This window comes from Schistocerca cancellata, unplaced genomic scaffold (genome assembly GCF_023864275.1).
Source record: "Schistocerca cancellata isolate TAMUIC-IGC-003103 unplaced genomic scaffold, iqSchCanc2.1 HiC_scaffold_1148, whole genome shotgun sequence".
Taxonomy (NCBI): Eukaryota; Metazoa; Arthropoda; class Insecta; order Orthoptera; family Acrididae; genus Schistocerca; species Schistocerca cancellata.
In genome coordinates this window covers 679,598-700,731 of record NW_026047147.1, presented here as the reverse complement: position 1 = coordinate 700,731, position 21,134 = coordinate 679,598, and the positions used below count along the sequence as shown (strand labels likewise).

The 21,134-nt window shown below is 43.7% G+C and overlaps 1 protein-coding gene across 1 annotated transcript; it reads right to left on the bottom strand.

Moving 5' to 3' along the window:
- Window positions 1–3,331: 3,331 nt before the first annotated feature.
- Window positions 3,332–20,488, bottom strand: LOC126159851 (protein roadkill-like). The gene is made up of 2 exons (XM_049916662.1): window positions 19,923–20,488; window positions 3,332–3,716 (listed from the first exon to the last, which is right to left on the bottom strand). The coding sequence occupies exons 1-2, from the start codon at window positions 20,486–20,488 to the stop codon at window positions 3,332–3,334; spliced, it is 951 nt and encodes a 316-aa protein (XP_049772619.1).
- Between the last annotated feature and the right edge of the window lie 646 nt (window positions 20,489–21,134).

Genomic DNA, 21,134 nt, shown 5'->3' with positions numbered 1-21,134 from the left:
TGGAGATGCGAGAAAAACAGATTACTTTTCCTAATATCAGCCTTTACTGTGCAGCTGTAAGTAAACATATACAGGGCTGATAATATTTCGTAATTATTTTCTCATGTAGGGTGTGGGTCGTCCAGCACTGCATTCAAACTCAGTTCTGGAGACATTGTGCTGAAACAGCTGGAGGCTATCAGTAAAAATAGAAAAGGTAGAAATTACCCCGAAACTAATAACGTAACACAAGATATTTAAAATATCAAACGATGTAACAATCATGGTGGCAAGGTGGACAATGTAAATCCTCCAGTTCCTGCGTGGTGAGTCGTTTCAAGTATTTCACTCGTGGTGTGTAGGCGCGTCGCACCAGGGAGTGTGCTGACATGCCTGGTTGTGAGTAATTCATGGAAGCGTGTGTTGCTGTTGTGGCTTAGTGAAGCATAGTTATACTTGGAACCTTTGTCTCATTTGTCAGTCGTTAACTTCAGTTCCTCTTTTTTGGTTTTTGACAGTTCTGTCATTATACTAATACTAAATAGGTTGCAGAAGAAACGAACCTTCCGTTCTCAGAGGTAGGCCAACATATTTAATTGCCATTGCCCACTGTCAGATAGTGTAATTGTCGGGATATATCTGTGAAAGTACATCACTTCAGAGGTTTCTAATCGGTAGATGATCTGAGACAGGTGTTCCCTTATGAGTTTTGAAACAGTTTTAACACAAAGTTGCATGCGTAAAATTTTGTGTTCATTTGCTCTGTAATTACCGTAAAACTGCTGGTACAGTGATTCTTTGCGAGGCTGAAGATAAACATTAACAACATTCAGGGCCAACATTTTAACCTGAGTCATTTGTTTGCAATCAAATAGCATTTGTAAGTTTCATCGAAAATGCCTCGCTCTCTCGCAGGCGAGTTGTTTGACGTGGTGGCTAGACTGGATTTCGCATCGTGTAGCGTGTGCTTCACATACTTCCGATCAAAATTTAATTTTAAAACAGTTTTGCTGCCCTGCTCTGAGATTAACCTATTTACATATCAACATAAATTTTACCAGTTTCTCAGATACCAAGCAGACATTTACATACACGAATTTAAACAGGAAAACGTTTCAGACTATTTGGCGTCCGGTTGTTGAGCGATATGAGCAGTGAATTCCGGCGTGTTTGACGATACGAGGAAAGGGGATGAGTTCTGGGCTGTTTCCCCTCTGCTGTAGCGTGCCGTGCCGTTCCAGTGAGCCGCAGCAGCAGGCAGCACCAGCTGGAGGGCGTCAGGCGCGTCCCGAACTTTCGGCGAGATGCACAACATGGCTCTCTGTTACCTCCACAAAGAGCGTTTAATATTACGGCGGAGGCGTGTAAGATTGTGTCTGATATGGAAGTCGTAGTTGCACACAGAGGAACGAAACGTGAGCTTACATGTGTCACATGTGGGGAAGACGCGGCAAAAAGAAGCACTCGAGTTAACTGCGATACTTCCCCATGACGTTTCTCCTCTGTCTCCAGTACAACTGCTGTTTCTAAGAAACTCATTTAAAATGAGAGTGGCAGCTACGGACAGTTTTAAAAGAAAATATCGGCAACGAGAGGGTCTGTGTGGGTAGGTGCCATGCGTCCATTTGCCGAGAATTTGCCAGGATTACAATGGGCGGTTGAACTTGCTAATAACCTGGACTGCGGGAGCAACACATTGAACTAAGGAGCATTCAGAAGTATTTGAAATTATTACCTGCAATAAACATACGTAAAGTTGTACTTCAAACCGGAGAAACATATGTTTCAAGTAGTATTAATAAGAGTCACGCTGAAGAATTAAATCAGCTGAGAAATGTTGGGATACTATTTACGCAGGAAGTTGCCGAGTAGCAGAAAATATTGGAATATCACCTGAACTGAATGTAATGATTGATGACGGAGAGAAAAGGCAAGGCAGAAGAAAACGCTTTGTTGATGAAGCATCAGGGGACGATTTAAACCAAAGCTCGAAGAACAGTTTTCAGCTAAATGTTTGCCACGTTATTACACAGCTGTAGGGAACTTGACTGTACCGCGTGCAGCCACACGCAACACGGACACATTCCGTTTCCCGTGGAACTACGTAAGTGAACACAATTCTTCGGTCCAAGAGCTTGTGGGAAACGACGAATCTTGCTACAGTGTAGACGTTAATAGCGGAGGTCTCTGAGAAGAAATTTTACTGTTGAAAAGATTCGTGAAGGCAATGTTGTGTCTGAGCATTTCTTCTGCGCCTTGTCAGTACCCTTTGTGAGTGAAGTGTGAGTGACGGCCTCACGGACTGTTGTGCCGTTTGCCTGCTGGCGCCTCACAAGCAGAGAGGCCGCTGACAGTTGTGGCAGGAGCCACGGACTGGCGGGGAGCGGCGAGCTGCGTCAGCTGCGGCCGCAGGGAGTGGAGTGAGGTGACAGCAACTGAGTTGACAGGCGTATACACTCTCCACTACACTTATTTACTCGATGTATTGTATGAGTCAAAGTAAGTGTAATTTTATTACCTGCAGTTGCACGACTTGCGTCACCGTCTCAGCTGTGCCGTTGTGACCGATGAGTGTGGAGACTCGTGTGCGTCGTTGGGAAATTGCTTTCGTGTGCTGAAACTCTGGCCTCGGTGTTCTGTCTCCAATACAACTAGGATTGCTTTGCTCGTTGCAATCTTTTACGTCAAGTAGAGACAACAGTACCAGATAGAGAGGATTTCCTTCACATTTTGTATGCGTGTCACGTTGTGGTCTCATTGTGTTTAGTTAAACGTAGACTGACTGTATGGTTCCAGATGATGGTCGCATAATGTGTTGTGAATACTGCTACTAATATCTCATTGTTATTAAACACAACAGGTACGGTAGAGTAGAATGTTTGCTGAATATGGAGAAGTAAATTGAGTCTGATATCAGGAGCGAGAATTCTGGTGATAGAAGTGATACAGCGTTAATCTCGGTATGTTGCAAATTAGAATAGTCTGATGTAGCACCTTGCTGACTGGTGTGAAATACTTTTCAGCGATCAGATGTTATAGAGCAATTGTGTTTGTTCACAATGAACTGTTGACTTTTGCCATGTTTAGTCTGGATGTGTACTCTAGAGATTTTCCTTGAGAGGAGGATTGTCCATTGTTACCTTATTTTGCTGTCATCTGGCGTCGTCTCACTTTTGCTACAGCGTTCCTTAGAGTATTTCTGTGGTGTATGCTACTGGAGGAGGGCTGAAATTAGTGAGTCACAATAGGATTGAGTTTTTTGGATCTTTATTTAAAAAATTATGAATATTGCTCTCGTACAAACTCTTTCAGTTCCTGTTTTTTTTGCACAGAGTTCGCTGGACTGTCTGCCTCATGACAGCATCTCCACCAGCCGCCTCCTGTTCCACTGCCTGGCGAGGTCCAGCGCTGTCTGCCCACCATCACCAGTTGTGGCCCGCCTGTCGGCCCCCGCGACGAGCAGCGCAGCCGCCACTTCTGCGCGGCCATTGAGTGCCGCGTAATGCAGCGGCGTCCACCCATCATCACTCCTGGCGTCAACCGCCGCCCCCGCCCCCACCAGCAGCCTCGCCGCCTCGACGCCTCCCCTGGCTGCTGTCCAGTGCAGGGCGGTCCACCCACCCCCGCCCCTCGCCCCCACGTCGGCCCCTGCGGCGATCAGCGCCCTCAGCTCCCCCACTGCCCGCTGCTCAGCCGCCTGGAGCAGCCTCCTGTCCCTCTCCTCTGCAGAGAGGCTCCTGCACAAAACACACAAACTGCCACTCTCTGCTACAAACACACAACACACAGAATGGGGAAAACAGCCACACGAGGAAACAACTGTTGCGAATACAAATCTGTCCTGAAACAAACCTACCGTATTCCCCCTCCCACAGTACAAAACAGTGCGCAATTGTGTGTATGTATTAAATTACAGCAAATCTGTCCTATCCCCCTCATAAGAAAATCTTCATTCATCGTCCATTACAAATAGCATTATACAACCTCTGAAAGAATTTCATTACCACATTTTGTCACACTCATTCCTGCAAGTTGAAAGGTGGCTACACTGAGCCACAGCGCCAGAGATTGCGCCAAAGAGTTTTATTCCGCCGCCTCCACTGGCAGTTCTTGTCGAGATCTGGCAGTAGCCAGTGCTTGCTGAGACGTCGTAGTAAAGAGTTCTTGTCGAGAGGTCGTGGTGGAGTGTGCCTGTCGAGATGTGGTAGTAGCGAGTCGGTGTTGAGATGTTTTAGTAGGGAGTGCTCGTTCCATGTTTTATGCAGTTGTTTGATGGGCTAGACAGCAGATGTTGTTCTAATGGAGATATTGTAATGATTAGAGTGCTTTTCATCAATATGTATGAAGGTAACAAAACTCGCTTTTTTTCTCATTATTTCAATGTCTTGAATAATGCGTCATTACAGGTTCAGTCAACAAAGCATCTGGCTTGTCTTCTTGTATTAGAGTGTAATTCTGGTTTTCTTGCGTAATTATAGTATTTCTATTTTCTTTAATTACTTCAGTATAAATGACATTTAAAATTTCTTGTCTTATTGAAGAAGAACTGTGCCAGATGTGTACGTTGAATCACACTTCCACACACAGAACAGCTACACTTGTGCTTTGTTGGCTTCGTAGATTTTATAGTTCCTGGAGACTTAATTGTGTTAACGGAAATTTTCTTTCATTCTTTGTTGTTGTTCTATGCAGTCTTTGCCTGTACAAAATGTTCACTACATGAGCCCACAAGAGAAAACTGCTCTGTGTGATTATCGGTTTACATGCAAACTGACACTTCGATGATGCAAATACCAGGAATCGTGTTATTGTACATCACACAGCCATTACGCTTGCATATTCAAATTTATTGTAATAAATGAAACCTCAGAAAGCAGCATCCTCCTTTAAATGACACGACAAAAGTTTTCTCACTTCGCTACTATCTGGGAATGCAATCCAGCAAGTAAACACGAAATATCTCAAGTATGGTTTCAGTCACAAGTAACAAAGAGTGTCCAAGTTGAAACTTGAAATGATCTGCCATAAAGTTTTGTTTCCCGGAGATTCGAACACAGCACTTAATCGGATGGTTAACTAAACAGAATGAAACGCCAGAAACCGTCATTTTTAACCAGCAATGAGATGACAAACTGAAACCAGGAGACGAAAGTGTTTTGTGTTATGGGCATTCGAAACCAACACCTATCGACACGGACCTCTAGTGACGTGTAGACGTTATATAATGACTTACTTCGTTAGCAGCGAAATGTGCGCATTTCTGTATTGTAAATACGATTATGAAAATTTTCTGCTGACTAGCAATCGAACCCTGGACACACAGTTGTTGACTACATACAAAGATACCTCGACTGAACTATTCTCTTTCACCAGTAGCTAGGAGTGGCATGTTTGAAAGTGACACGAAAGGGACACGAAAGGGACGAAAAGCTGCCCGTCTGACTTGGGACTCGAAACCAGTACCACCATTATTGTTAACAAAGCCCAGAGAATCGGTAAAATCAGAATAATTTCTCACATGTATTTTGCTGAGCTCATGTTGCAACTTAAAGTGACTTGCCAGGATTCGAACCCAGGGATGTGTCTCTTGTGAACGTCTTTATGACTTTGTAGACAAGTGGAGACAATGAAGCAGTGGAAATGCATCATCTGAAAGTGATCAAACGTGACGAAAAGGGAGATCCGAGTTCGAATTCCAGTCCACCGTCAATATTTTCCACGTCTCAGGCTCGAATACAGTAAGAGTCAAGCGCGCTGCGGCCTTGTACAGCAATTGGCTCATTGATTTAAAAAAAATATCGCTTAAGAAAGGTGACTGGCGACAGAGTTTCGACCCGGCGTGACTTCCGCCTCTGTCAGGGCCCAACCTGTAGCGACTCTCCTCCAGGCTACCAGAGGTGCGAGAGATGCTGCTTATGCTTGGTAAAAATGATTGCCGGATGTGAGAAACGAACCCAGACCTTCAGCATATGTAACAAGAATCATTTCAACTTTTTCCTAACTAGCAACTACTACCACGAATTAAAATTCATGCGAGTTGCGGTATTCGAATCCAGTACACGCAGACTAGAAACTCGCGCCCTTAACCCCTTTATTTCATTTAATTTTTTAACCATTCCGAGGTCTGGCCACGACGCCTCCCCCATACCTGTCACCGAGTCGCTGCGCTATTTTCGCGCATAATTTTTTTATTTTTTTATTTCTAATTTTTTTTATTTTTAGCACTTCATCTGAAAGACCGTGTTTGCACACAAACTAACTCAGCTGAGAGCGATGCCTTCCAAGCTGTGTTCACGATGGTTTGCTTTCCGATTTATTTCTCAACATCTTGTAAATCGCCCAATGCCTCAGTTCCCGAGGCACGTTTGGAAAGTTGGTCTTCTGCCATCACTGAGTACTGCACGCGCTGGAAGCTCCGTGCTGCGATTCCTGATACAGCGGGTGACGATCAATGTAACGCAGAACAGCAGAATCAGTGCAGTCGCTTCTGGTTAAAAGGATTTTTCACATACAGAACGAAGTGAAATAAAGTGTACTAAAAAGTACCACGTGTTCTGTCGTGAGGACCAGCTTTTCCTCCGAGATTCCTTCAACACAAAATAGAGTGCTTCTGACCTACGTATTTCAAATTAGATATTTGTTTCCTTAAAAATAAGTAAGTCAGTAAGAAACACCGTTTAACACAAAAGAGCTTAAGGACGATACATTATGATGTTCTCGCGTTCACGCCTTTTTCTATTCACTTTGCACACTGCTCCACGTAACTGTATGTACTGAAACATGGTGCGAAGTTCCTCTCGCAGTTTCCCGCCTCAGCGACGCACGCGCCGCCCCGCGGCCCGCTTGTGGCCGGCGTGCGTGCGGCGACCCACCCAGCGCCCGCCCGCCTCGCTTCCCTCTGCTGGCAGGTGGTGCGTTGTCTGTCCTCTTAGCCAGTTTACAGCATTCCTTCATTCACACGGCACGTCGCTACGATTCAAAACAATTGTAAGGCAAGGTATTGGGAGTAGAGTTCGCGTTATTGTGGCTAAGAATTCTCTGATAACTCACCAGATGTCGTTCACTCGTTCACTTGAGCGCGTACGAACCTCGCCTGCTGTCAGGTAGTAATTCTGTCACGTGCTGCCGACCACCCAGGTGGGCTGCCTCAAGTTTCGCTTTGGTTGCTACTTTCCTGTTTACTGCCCTCTACCGAGTAGTTTTCACACTCAACTCTGGTTTGAGTATAACTGAGTTGGAATCAAAATTGTTCAAAATGATGAAAGCCATTGGCGACGTGCCGTACATCTGTGGGTGGATTCGAGACAGTGGGAGTAATTTAGTTGGTGGAACTGAAGAAACTTCCAGGAATTTAATTAAAACTGAGGGTAAAAAGCATTTCATTGGTAAAATTTCCTGGCGATATTTCTATCACTGAAAGTGAGAAAGAATCACTGGAGTTGGTGAATGTAATAAATAGTCGAATGATCACTGAATTAGGATTAATGAACAGAAGAAAGAGGAAGATATTGGGGAGTGGCGGAAATAACATCAGAATTAAGGACCACGAAGCTGACAAATTGCAGGGATTCTGCTATATGCGAAGCGTATTTACACTTAGGGACAAGGCGAGGTTGTTGTAAAAAGTTATCTAGCACACGAAAACAGGACATTCCTCGCAAAACAAGGCTACTGGTACAAAAGATAGTCCTTAACTGGGGAAGAAACCTGTGAATGTATGTTTGTAACAAAGTACTGTATGAAAATGAATCATGGATTACGGGAAAAAACGAGAAGGAAATCGAAGATCCTAAATCGGTGCTATTGGAGGATGTTGAAATTAGCTGAACTCATACCAGAGGAACACTGAAACGTCCCTCCAGAATAGGTGAGGATAACAATATGTGGAAAACCGTGACATGCACAAGGGTCAGCGTAATAGGTTACATGTGAAGTCATCAGAGGTCAACTGCCATGGTACTAGAGGTAGCTGTAGAGGGTAAAACCTGTAGGGCAGGACAGAGATAGGAGCGCACAGCACAAGTAATTGTGGACTCTGGGCGGTCACAGCACTTTAAACTCGTTGGTCAGACAGACAGAAACATGGTCAACAGCAGGCAGAGTTTCTGCTTCGCATGTGTGTTGTTACTGGGACTGGCTGTTACTCCAGAGTGCGGCGGGTCGACCAAAGTCGTCCACACCATGACGAGCTGATGCTCTGCCGACATTCGCTTCTCTTTGCTGCTTGACGAGCATACTTGTTGTTACTAGCGGAAATTTTATGGCAAATAATTGTTTTTCTTTTTGTCCTGTCTCAGTGCTGCCAACCACCCCAAATGGTCTCACAAACATGTGTTTATCTGACCCCTGCTAGACCATTCCAATATGCCAAGAGTGCTGGACGTTTACCTCTTTTGACACAGAGAGCCACACATTCAATGCAGTCACAGTGGCTCCCTGCCACCAGATTTTCTGTGTACGACGTTGGCGTATGTGCCTGAGTTATCGCTGACATTCGCTGCATGAGAATAAATCACTGAACTGTTAACAATAACTCACTATTTTCCCTACCAACCTATTCTTAATGACTCTCTCTCTCTCACGATGCAACCTCCTATCATGTCGATACAGCCCCATTATTCATCTGACTGTATTGTTCTGATTTTAGTGCCAGTTCGCTTTGCTGACCGTCATTAACTCTAGACTCTGCATTTACACTTTGCTTTTCGGTATTTAAATCTTATCTACCACAGAATGGTCGTGTGTGTGTGTGTGTGTGTGTGTGTGTGTGTGTGTGTGTGTGTGGTGAGGGAACTCACCGCAAGCGAGAGACAGTGGCGTCATCAGGTGCAGGAGTCGTGGGCGGTGCAGCAGCAGCAGCAGCAGGAGTCCGGCGGGTTGTGCCGGCAGTGGTGGTGGTGGAGGTGGTGGCGGCGGCGGTGGTGGTGGAGGTGGTGGTGCGCCTCAGCTGTGCAGCGGCTCGTCGGCTGCACACACAGAGAGAGAGAGAGGCACAGTGTGAGCAGGCGTGTCCTCGTGGGGTCCTGGGGACGGCTCACTGCAGCGCACACACACACGTGGAACACACGCCGACAACAGGAGTAGCGGTCCAGTAAATACAAATGAATTACCAGTGCGGTAATCACATTCATTTGCACCACCTGAGTTCCCCACAGCAGTTGCTCACCATACCACACAACAGGAAGTTCAAAATCAAGCATGAAGAAAATGTACACACAGTGCCTGACACTTACACGGAACTTAATTACAGACCCACTGTACGGGCCAGCTCTGGTACTATCGTTCTCAAAGGTATCCGAATGATCTGAACTGGATTGTGCCTCTTTGTACGTGACCCACATAACTTGACTACCTCGCATTTCATGTGCACCCTTTTAGATATTGTCGTTTTACTATACATAATAAACATCGTAGGACTGGTTGGGTGCCAGTCCCTGATGTGTGGCATCTGAGACCAGTACAGACCAAAGTATATGCTTCAGGTAGAGGCATTTGTACGTCTGCCTGTCTTTGTAGCTGTTGTAATGGTAACAGACAGTCAAATGTTAAGGACAGGTGGCACTTCCAAAATTTGAAAAATATCGTGATTAACACTTTGAGCTACTTCTCAATTTCCTTATTTAACAACCACTTTTGAAATATGTATGACTTGTAGGACAGCAGCTCCAGAAAAAATTTCAAGACATTTGGCTTACCATGTGCAGTCGTTACTGAACTGTCCTCTGTGGGACTTGCTCATCAGTTCGCAGCTGGCTCTGTCCACACCGCTCCCTGTGTGAGAGACCCCCTGCTCTGTGTGGCGGAATTACTGCAAGTCTACACTCTCTGTTCTGTGGTATTTGTATGACTGCTTCAGCGCCTCAGCGTCTCTGGCTATCAAGGAGGTTAAGGAGGAAGGTGGTGGTGTATATTTGGTGTATAAGACAGACCTGGAAGAATTGGAAGGTTCCAGCCGTATTATATCATTCCCAGATAGAGAATCCAATGAATTGCAAGAGGTACGCACGAGCAGACCTAGGGTCAGTTAGTTATGGTGGTGAACAAACTGAAAAGAACTGTTAGGAGCAATCAGTGTGTAGATAAATGGGATACTGAAGAGCTGACGAAAGGAATGGGTTCTTCAACTTCTGTGACACTGTAGATGACGCGATAATGAATGTCTCAGCTGGAATTTCAGGTGAACAGCAGCTGATGTCTCTGACAACGCGAAACACGAAAATTGAACAGAGAAATGTTGGAGCAAGGAAGGCAACTCTGAAGAAATCTGAGCAAACGAAAAAATACATAAAATGATTGATGAAAGACAGAAGTACTAAAATAGCCAGGGAAAGCCAGGAATAAAGTATTACAGGTCGCTAAAGAATGTAATTCTAAGTTCGAGGGACGATGAAGTAGAATGACTGCAATAAGTTTCAGGTAAATAAACAAAAAGTGATCGTAGGATGCACGCAGTCAGCACATAGAAAAGCCTAAAGATACCTCAGTGAAATTAAATGCAAGGATGACAACACCAACACCCACCCTTCCAGATGTCAGACTCTCAGATCGGTGCCAAAAGCCGTTATGTCGATGGAGTATGAACCGAAACAGGGCACGTGTAAACGGCAGTTAAAAGTATCACGAGAGCTGCCGAGCACGGGAAGAGCGTATCGGTGAGTAACTGCATCCTAGATCTCGCGTGGATGAGAAGGTATAACGTTCAAATACCACTAGTGACAACCGTGTTGGCGCGAAGCTGTTACATGGGACAACATTTCCCTGACGTGTACAAAGACTTTCCGGAGTTTGTAGCAATGTTCTTTTGAGTCTGCTTCTTTTGCTCCGTTAGTTGAACACCATGTACTTATCATTGATCTTCTTATGTTGTCTATTATTGATTATTGTTATTGCTGTTATTTCCACGTGTGTGATGCAACTGTTTCTTTATTTTTCGGTTCTGGTTGTATATTCTGTGAAACTACTAAAGCACTCTACAGCTTTACTGCCTTCAGTGAAACGAACCGAAAGCGGACTACCAAGAGAACATTGCTGTGAACTCCAAACGGCCATTTTACATGTCATGAGCACGTCCAGTATTAGAATCAGAATATAAGAGAGCTTTGGAAGGCTTAAGATCCAATAAGGCAGATCATATACATAAAATTCCATCATAATTTCTAAAATCATTGGGAGAAATTTGCAACAAAACGACTATTCACGTCGGTGCGTAGAATGTATGTGTCTTAGGACTTCGGAAAAATACCATCAACCCAATACAAAGACTGTTAGAGCTGACAAGTGCGAGAATTACCGCACAATCAGCTCAGCAGCTCATGCATCCAAGTTCCTGACAAGAATAGTATACAGAAGAATGGAAAAGAAAATTGAGGATGTGCTAGACGGCAATTAGTTTGGCTTTAGAAAAGGTAGAGGCACTAGAGAGACAATTTTGACATTGTGGTTGATAATGGAAGCAAGACTAAAGAAAAATCAAGACACGTTCATAGGATTTGATGACCTGGACAAAGTGTTCGACAATGTAAAGTGGTGCAAGGTGTTCGAAATTCTGAGAAAAATAGGGCTAAGCTATAGCTAGAGATGTGTGGTATACAATATGTACAAGAGCCAAGAAGGAATAATAAGAGTGAACGACCAAGAACAAAGTGCTTGGATTAAAAAGAGTGTAAGGTGGGGATGTAGTCTTCCACCCTACTGTTCAATCTGTACAAAGAAGAAGGAATGAAATAAAGGAAAGGATCAGGAGTGGAATTAAAATTCAAGACGAAAGGATATCAAGGATATGATATGCTGCTGACATTCCTATCCTGAGTGAAACTGAATTAGCATCAGAATTGATGGTCATGAAGCAGATGAAGTTAAAGAATTCTGCTACCTGGGCAGCAAAATAACCAAAGACGGATGGACGAAGGAGGACATCAAAAGCAGACTAGCCCTGACCAAGAGAATTCTACTGATATAATACATAGGCCTTAATTTGCGGAAGAAATTTCTAAGAATGTACATATGGAGCACAGGACTGTATGGTAGTGAAACATGGACTGTGGGAAAACTGGAATAGAGAATCTAAGCATTTGAGCTGTGGTGCTACTGGCGAATGTTGAAAATTATGTGGACTGACGAGGTAAGGAATGAAGTCATTCTGTGTAGAATCGGAGAGGAAAGGAATATATGGAAAACGCTGACAACGTGAAGGGGCAGAATGATAGCACATCTGCTAAGGAATCGACGAATGACTTCCATGGTAGCAGAGGGAGTTACAGAGGCCAAGGACTCCAGAGAAAGACAGAGATTGGGATACATACAGCGAATAATTGAGGACATAGATTGCAAGTGCTACTCTGTCCTGAAGAGGTTGCTGGCACAAGAGAGGAATTAGTGATGGACCGCATCAAACCAGTTAGAAGACTGATGACCCCAAAAAAAAGCGCGTCGTCCCATATAGCACTTTCACACATAATACGGTAAAAATTTAGGGTCGTTGGGTTGTGAACCCATGATCTTTGATACAGGAATCTTAGACTCTATCAACTTCCACATGAAAGCAACATACGTTACATACTGTTAGGCTTGTGAAGTGCTCTGTAGTCCTGGTGTTACTTTTAATTAACGTTTATGTACTCTCTGCTGGACAACAGCAGACAGCACGAACTAAACCGCAGTTTTTGTTGATAAGCTATCGACCTGCAACTTTTGGTACTGATCTGAATGTCTGACATCTGCAGCTTTGGGCGTAAGAGTTAGAAAAGAATTTCGCTGCTAAGTGCAGGGGGGCGGGGGGGGGGGAGGAAAGAAAGAGAGAGAGAGGGAGGGGGGAGAGAAAGGGATGGCTGACAAAAGTACAATGAGCACCTCCATGAGGGAGGGACTATTGAATGATATGATGGAAGGGAAACTGAAAGTCGAGCTGGAAAACATAGCAGACTGGTCATTAGACACAGAGTTTAACAAAGCTCTGGACGATTTGTGCAAAGAGAAAGCGAATGGTTAAATAACATTCCCTTGCAGTTTATATGATGCTTGCAGGAGGCTGCAATGAAACGACTATTCAAATTCCAGAATGGCAGAAGTGAAGCTGTGAGCACCGGGCGTGAGTCGTGCTTCGGAAGCTCAGATGGTAGAGCACTTGCACGCGAAAGGCAAAGGTGCCGAGTTCGAGTCTCGGTCGGGCACGCAGTTTTAATCTGCCAGGAAGTTTCAACTATTCAAATTCATCTGTAGAATCTATGGGACTATAGACATAGCAACAAATTTACAGAAAAATATCATCTACACACTCCACATGCGTGTAAGGACCACTAAATGCGAACGATTTCGCACAATCAGCTAATTAGCTTATGAATCCTAATTGCTGACACGATTAATATGTACAAGAAAGTAAGTTTGGATGTAACAAAGGTAAAATCACCAGGGAGATAGATCTAATCTTACACTTCAAAAGGGAAGCAAAGTTTAAAGAAAGTCACGCAGCCTTCATTGCATTAGGCCACCTTTAAAAAGATTGACAAAGTAAAGTAATGCGACATGTGTGAAATCTCAAAAAATATGAGTGAGATATAGAATACAAGCACATTATATAAATTACTATATGTACAATAATCAACATGGAACAGCAAAAGCTGAAGCAAGGAATACTGTCATTAAAAAGGTGCAAAACAGAGACCGAATTAGTATCGCCAAGGGTTCAGTTTGAACATCAAGGAATCGTTCGCGTAATTTAATAAACTTCCAGAAATTTAATTAAAATTGAGGGTGAAGGCATTTCATTGATAACATTCACTGGTGTTATTACCATGTTCACTGAAAGTGAGAAAGAAGTACCCAAGTGGTTAACGCAATAAACAGTTGGATGAGGACAGAATTATGATTTAAACTAAAGAAAGACTGAAATATTGGGGAGTAACAGAAATAACATCAGTGTCAAACTTAACGTCAAAATTAGGGACCACAAAGTAAATTAATTTGAGTGATTCTGCTACCTGGGAAGCCAATTTACAATGAGGGACACAGCGAGATTGTTATATGAAGTAATGTAACAGAGGAAAACAGATCATTCCAGGCAAAACAACGCTACTGCTGCCGAAGATAGGCCTCAATTTTGTGATAGAATATCTGAAAATGTACATTTGGAGCACAGTATTGTATGAAAATGAATAATGGATTATGGGAGATACAGGAAGAGAAGTGCCTTGGAGCATTCAAATTGGGATACAATAAAAGGATGTTGAGAATTAGGTGAATTGATAAGAAAGGAACTGTGGAAAGTGGGATATATCTGAAGACATCAGGGAATAATTGCCATGGTAGTGGTGGAAGCAGCAGAGAGTAAAAACTGTAGACAAAGACAAAGATTGTACTACATCCAACAAATAACTGGAGACTTTGGATGCAAATGCTGCTCTGTGGTGAAGAGTCCGACCCGGCACCCCCTCTTCCCAGAAATAAATGATGGGATCTCAGCACTCTAAGTGTGTTGACAGACAGAAATGTGATCTACAGTTGGCTGAGTTTCTGCTTTGCATGTCTGTTGTTACTTTGACTACCTGCTATAGCAAAATAAAGTGGTACAATCATGTTGGTCTAAACCCTGAGGAGCTTAGGCTTAAGAGACCACCTCTGCCAACTACTGCTTTTGTTTTGACTCTTGAACAGAGTAATTCTTGTTACTTGCACAAGTTTAATCCAGGGGTCTAGGATCCTTTCTTCTCTTTTGTTTCTACCAACGACCCTAAATTGTCTCATAAATAAATCTGTCTTTACTCATCCCCTGCTACTGCATTCCAATACACCATGATTTTTAGAAGTTTATGTCTCTTTAAATATAGTGTTACGCATCATGTGCTCTCATAATCCCTAACTGTGACTGGATTTTCGGTGTGTGAAGTCGCCTTACATGCCAGAGTTGTTGTTGGATTGGTTTACTGGTTCTGATGGGAATATATCACTGAAATGTTCACAATAGATCACTGCTTTCCCTACCAAACCATTTTTAATTGACCTTTCTCTCATAATACAACTTACTCATTCTGTGGATACTGCCCCATTATTCATCTGACCATATGTTATGATTTTCTTTCCATTTCATTTTGCTGACCCTCACTGAATGTAGACTGATCCTTTACATTTCCTTTCTCTGTTTTTCTACCTTCTGTACAATGTAGTGCTAATGTGTGCGTGCGTGTGTGTGTGTAGTGAGGGAACTCACCGCATGCGAGAGACAGTGGCTTCTCCAGGTGGAGGAGATGTGGGAAGTGCAGCTGCAGCAGGTGTCTGGCGGGGTGCGTTGGCAGTGGTGGTGGTGGCGGTGGTGGCGATGGTGGCGGTGGTGGTGGTGGTGTCAGTGGCGGTAGTGGCGGTGACGGCTGGTGTGCTGCACATACAGAGAGAGCAGAGTGTGAGCTGGCTGGCGTATCCATGTGAGGATGTGGGGGTGGCTCACTACAGCCAGCCCTGCTGAGGGGCCGTGCACACACTGGCAACTGGCAGACGGCAGGTGCCGAATGCTGCGATAGCGGTCCAGTTAATACAAATGAATTGCTGTTGAGTTAATGACATTCAGATGCACGCCTGAGCTCCCTACAGCAGTTGATCACAACACCATACAACAGGTAGAAATCTTGAAATGACATTCCATAAAGTTTTGCATTGGATGCCAATTTGAACCCAGAACCTAATAGAATTGTTAACGATTTACTGGGATTTGCTTCCAGCACCTATCATTGTTTTATAGCTACAAATACTCGTTAAACACCGTTTTAGAATGCTTAAATAATAATTCTTATAACCTTCAAATGTATAACATTGAATACATCACTGCATAAACAGTTTATACATTCAAATAAAAATGACAATAGATAAACGAACTTATAGTAACCTGTGTAACAACACATCGAACAATATCTCTACCATCTTATGCATGAATCTACTTGTTTCAGTTAATTATGCCCTTTAAGGCTATATGCATCAATGTTGAATGTTATGTGAGAAAGAGTATGCACTTTACTATGCAGTTGCATGATACTTTTTTTTAGGCCTGCGCTACATAGGCTACATTTACTGAAGACATGCATCGTCTTTGCCAAGATCAATGGTGTGAATAATAACAGAATAATAATGAATGACCTCCTCCAAAAACTGTTATATTGGATAAACAAAGTTGCTTTGTAGCTTAATACCACCTCATGGTGAAAAAGAAATTCCTTTTGAAATTGTAATAAAAGCACAACACTTTCAGAATAACAATGGACTCAGTGTCTGAACAGAATAATGACTGTCTATGAATGACGTCCTTATAAACCAAACACATCTCTTCTTTTAGTAAAATTATAAACCTCTAGCACAAAAATAAAGCACTACAAAATAATAAACTGCTTTGACACAATGACACATATGGCAGCTATAAATGCGACAACACTATCTGGAGAACTTTCTGGAAATTCGATTGATACTTGTCGCCGAGTTAATTTTGTATGATCGAGTGTTAGTGTAACCATAGATTCGTACGAAGTCACAGCTGCTCAGTTAGGGGCCAACACTTCCTACAGAAATTTCTGCATCATTCCATAATGCCAATAGTGCAGCTGACCGTTATTTATTTCAGCGATTACAAAATCAAGTCGAAATTATATATTTCACAGCGCAGGTATTTGAGGTTAAGATGTTCAAAATGTTACTGCTGAGCTGGGGAGCTGGGAGTTTAACACAGATATCCCTTTCCGCAGTTTTTGACCCTTTTTGGACTATACAGTTCCATCGTTTTGTTGCTTCCCCAACATTACCAACTCTTCAGGTTTTCCAAGAAAAGTGCAAGTCTGGTTTTAAATAGTGGGCAGGTGTAAAAATTTTCATTGGTTCACTTCAAGTCGTAGCATTTGCATTGCAAATCATAGGTGAAAGGCAATAATAATTTTTTTACATCTCTACATGCATTGTCAACAATAACGATTGGTGCCGGTTTCGACTCTCTGTCGGGCACAGAACTTTTTATCACATCATTTCAGGTTTATAAATTCCACTTCTAATTACTGGTGAAAAACTATTTGACAGTCACCATGTCTTCATGTGTAGTCATCAGCGGTGATAGTATGTACGGGGTTAGAATCCCAGTCAGCACAGAACTTTTCCTCGTGTAATTTCTAGTTCAGGCACGAGCATATCTCGCTAGTGGTGAAACAATCCAACTGGACAGCCACGGCGCTCTTCTGGTTGTGAAGGATATCTTAATTTAATTAACAGGATACTCCGATCATGTCTTCAAAGCATGTGTTAAAGACTGGGTTTTGGGAGGTACATATAATGAAAAGGTCGACAGCGCGTTTCGACCTGAGCCAGAGAAGAAATTCAGTACAGTGGGAAGTGTGGGAAGGTGTGAGGATGTAGCAACGCGAAATTTACTTGGCCTAACAGAGTTACCATATAAATCTAAATTTCATCCAAGAAACACAATTAACAGAAACTGAAGTATTTTTCAAATGAGCCACCTCACTTTATAAGCACACACAAAATGATGAGTCGCTCAAAGTAAGCTGTGTCATTTCCCCATTATGGAAAACAAAGTGTGTGTGTGTGTGTGTGTGTGTGTGTGGGTAGGTGGGTGGGGTGGGGGCTGGGGCGGTGCTCAATGTTTGTGACTGATGATATTGTGGTCTGTAAGCTGTGCTGTGAACTCGACTACTGAAACAAAATGAAGTTTGTCCTCCACATACAGGAGACATGTATGGTAAATTCTATGAGAAACTTATGTCTACAAGGTCCTGGCACGGATACAAGGAGAAGAGGATAAACATGAGGTAATGAGACATCCTCCCCAAAAAATGCAAAAGCACTGTATTATTGAAGTAAAAAATTATTCTGCTTATATGCAACACTTTTATACATCTTATTTTAATTATTATTAAAATCCTAGGCGTCTGTGATGTATAAAATTTGAGTGTGAGGGGCAATGGGGGGAGAAGAGGGGAATCATACAGTAAAAGACGGTGGTAGACCCAGAAAGGAACAGGATATCTCTGTCTGCAACTGACGCCCATAATGTGTGCAGTATGCGGCAGTGAACTAGGTGAAGATCAGGAATTACAAGGATCTAATATACATCAAGAGAATTTGTAAAATGTACACAAGGATTACTGTCAGTAAAAAGGTTACTGTTAACAAAAACTTTCTCAAACTTAAGACCTTGTGTCATTCCCATAGTGTGAAAAAGGAGTTTGGAGTAATGTAGGAAAATATATTTAGGTGTGATGTATTAATTTTTTTTTCAAGAACATAACTAAAGATTGTAATATGATCGATGTTTCAAACATGAATTTTCATGTTGATGTCTATTGAACAAAAGAGAAACACATTGAATGATTTACAGTATAGGCTATAAGTTCATTGCAGTTGTTTGAGGGAATGCATTTAGCGTCACCTCAAACACAAGCTTACCAGTATGTCAAATACCACACAAAATATTACCTAAGTATTAGAATACAGCTGCAAAATAAATGACGGTTTATCAGTGTTAATGGCTACTAGACTTGTATGGACATATGTAACTGTAAGATGGTGCAGAAAAAAGGGAATTTTGGTCTCAGAATCTGTTTCATGTTCTGACTATGAGAGGTGGAATAGCAACAGTAATAGATGGGGTAGATAATATCACAGGTAGTGCCACAGTGGAATGCAAGTCTGTGGTGTTCACTGGGTGGCTATAGAAATCCATAGAGCAACTGAAACAGGCGGAGAGGCGTGGGGTACCGGTTCATCAAAGACACAGTAGAGCATGGCACAGAAGGGAATGTATCCAAGTATTGTATGAGGTTCATATAGCGGCTGAATAGAGAGGAGAAGGAAGTGAGGTGGGAAGACTCAATTATATGGGACCAGCCAGAACCGTCGCGAGGACTGGTTTGTGTTCCTGTGAGGTGGTCCAAGGCTGCGAGAGGTGTGAGCAGCCACACACTGGAGCACCAATGCTTACTTCAACAGGTTTTCTGATCATCTTCCATACAAGACCTGACAGTGAACCATTATTCTGTCATATAATGTTCCTTTAGAGCAATTCAAAATCTTCCATGTACTGCCTGGATTTGGAGAGAACAAAGAATTATGTTGGGGAGGTTACTGGCATATGGCTTGCATGAAGAAAGAAAGTGACAGAGAACGAAGCTGTAGTACTGAGGTGTGAACAGCGATTACTCTGATATTCTCCTTTACTACATGAAGAAAATTCCGCAGATCAACATCAGCTGTCGTAAACTGTAAATATGTTGCCGCCCTCCTCGAACCGTTGTGCAGTACCCTTCCTTGCTCGAGGTGTCGGCCAGAAGTGACGTACTTGGTCGTCGTCTTCATGCAGTGTGACTCTGTTCAGAGGTGTCTCATTGTCATCAGCCACAGAGGCACTGAACAACTTTAAACGCTGCTCTATACGAACGGGCTTACAGCAACCCGTAAGGGCTGCCGGCTGCAAACTACACACATCACTGTGTTTTAGGCTGGGTTGGGCAATACAGCTTTGTGTGCACAGCAGATTGCGTGATGCTGCATTCACACAGTGAATGTATCCTATTCTCCTCATATTTGATCCCAAAACCTAAAGAACCACTTTTCCTACACGTGTAGTTCGACAGATAAATGTCTACAAATTGGTTGTCTGATGATTTTTGCTAGAAAACATACCTGTTAATGGAGTGGACTCAGCTTAGGGATTCAGCTAACCTGCTACAAGAGGACAATGATAGCATCGTGAGCTAGCAGGAAATGACAGTCTATGATTGCGTATCTTACACCAGTGACACATCTAAGGAAACTCAGTGGCAAAAATTATAGTCAGGGAAATACACACACACACACACACACACACACACACACACACACCACACAGACAGACACACACACACACACACACACACACACACACACAAAGCTGAGAGACACGAATGAGTGGGTTGTCTCGCCCTTACCTGCTTTTTGGTGGTGGATCATACAGCAACCGGCTCACTTCGATCAAGTCTTTTGGTTGATGAAGCATCGCATCTGCCCACCCCTGAGTGGCCATCACCTCGTGGGTACGAGTCTTAATAAATTCGATGGCGGCTCGCCTGAGGTCACTGCAGGAGTGGCGGACTGCGAGGACGGCCGCGGCCGCCGCGGTCTCGACGGTCAGCTGAGCGGCCACCTGCCGCTCGCACTCCGCCTTCAGCCGCGACACCCCGTATTTATCCGCTGCGGCCAGCAGCTGGGGGGCCGCGCCGGGCAGCTGGGGGGCCCGCAGGGTGTACAGGTAGGAGACCAGCTGCCTCAGCACCGGGCCCCCCACGTCCGGGATGCTCACCGCGCCGCTGCTGGCCTCGAGGGTGTCGTGGCCGAACATGGCGGCGAACACAGGGCTCCTGTCCGCCAGGACGGCCCTGTGCGCCAACAGCCGCGTGTCGCCTGCCTCGAGTATTACCACGGCGTCGTCCCCGGCGTCCAGTAGGTCCCCCAGTTCCACGGCCGCCGTCTCCGTGATGTCCTTAACCAATTCCATTGCGGACGATTCTGAAACACTGCATCACCGGGCAGCCCTTTCAGCTTACAGGTGACTACTGATACTTCTCGAGTGACGGTTCATAAAAAGTGGTCCATCACCAGCCAGTGGCAGTATCATCTTTGCTGTGTTAGACTGATGCCATTGGTGAATACCTGCATATCTTTAATAATACGTTTTTAAATAGTTACGGTTTTCTTTCAGCACATTTTATTTACGCGACAAGCTGCAGAAGGAGGGGGGAGGGGGGCAGACTTCATTTCCATAATTTTTTCTACACAGCGATTTTACTTGAACCGGCAATCGTTAGAACTGGACATCTACCAAAATACTAAGAAGGTTCTAAATAACTATAGCAGTACTTTATTCAACGAGATATTCTGTTCACTTCTTTCCTTCAAGGAAACAACATTATTTTATGGCTGGAATCTATATTATTCGTCATTGAACCAATAATTGTGCATGTAGCCTTGTACGACTTGTTTCACACAGGTCTACTAAAACCTGGAGGGTGCTTCTGGGAAACATTGCCTATGGGAAGCAGGCCTACTCAGCCTGCAACTCATTCTCAACACTTCTCAAATAGTCCAACAGGACAACATCCGACGACCACACGCAGCGCGATATGTCAGAGCCAGCCGCAGAG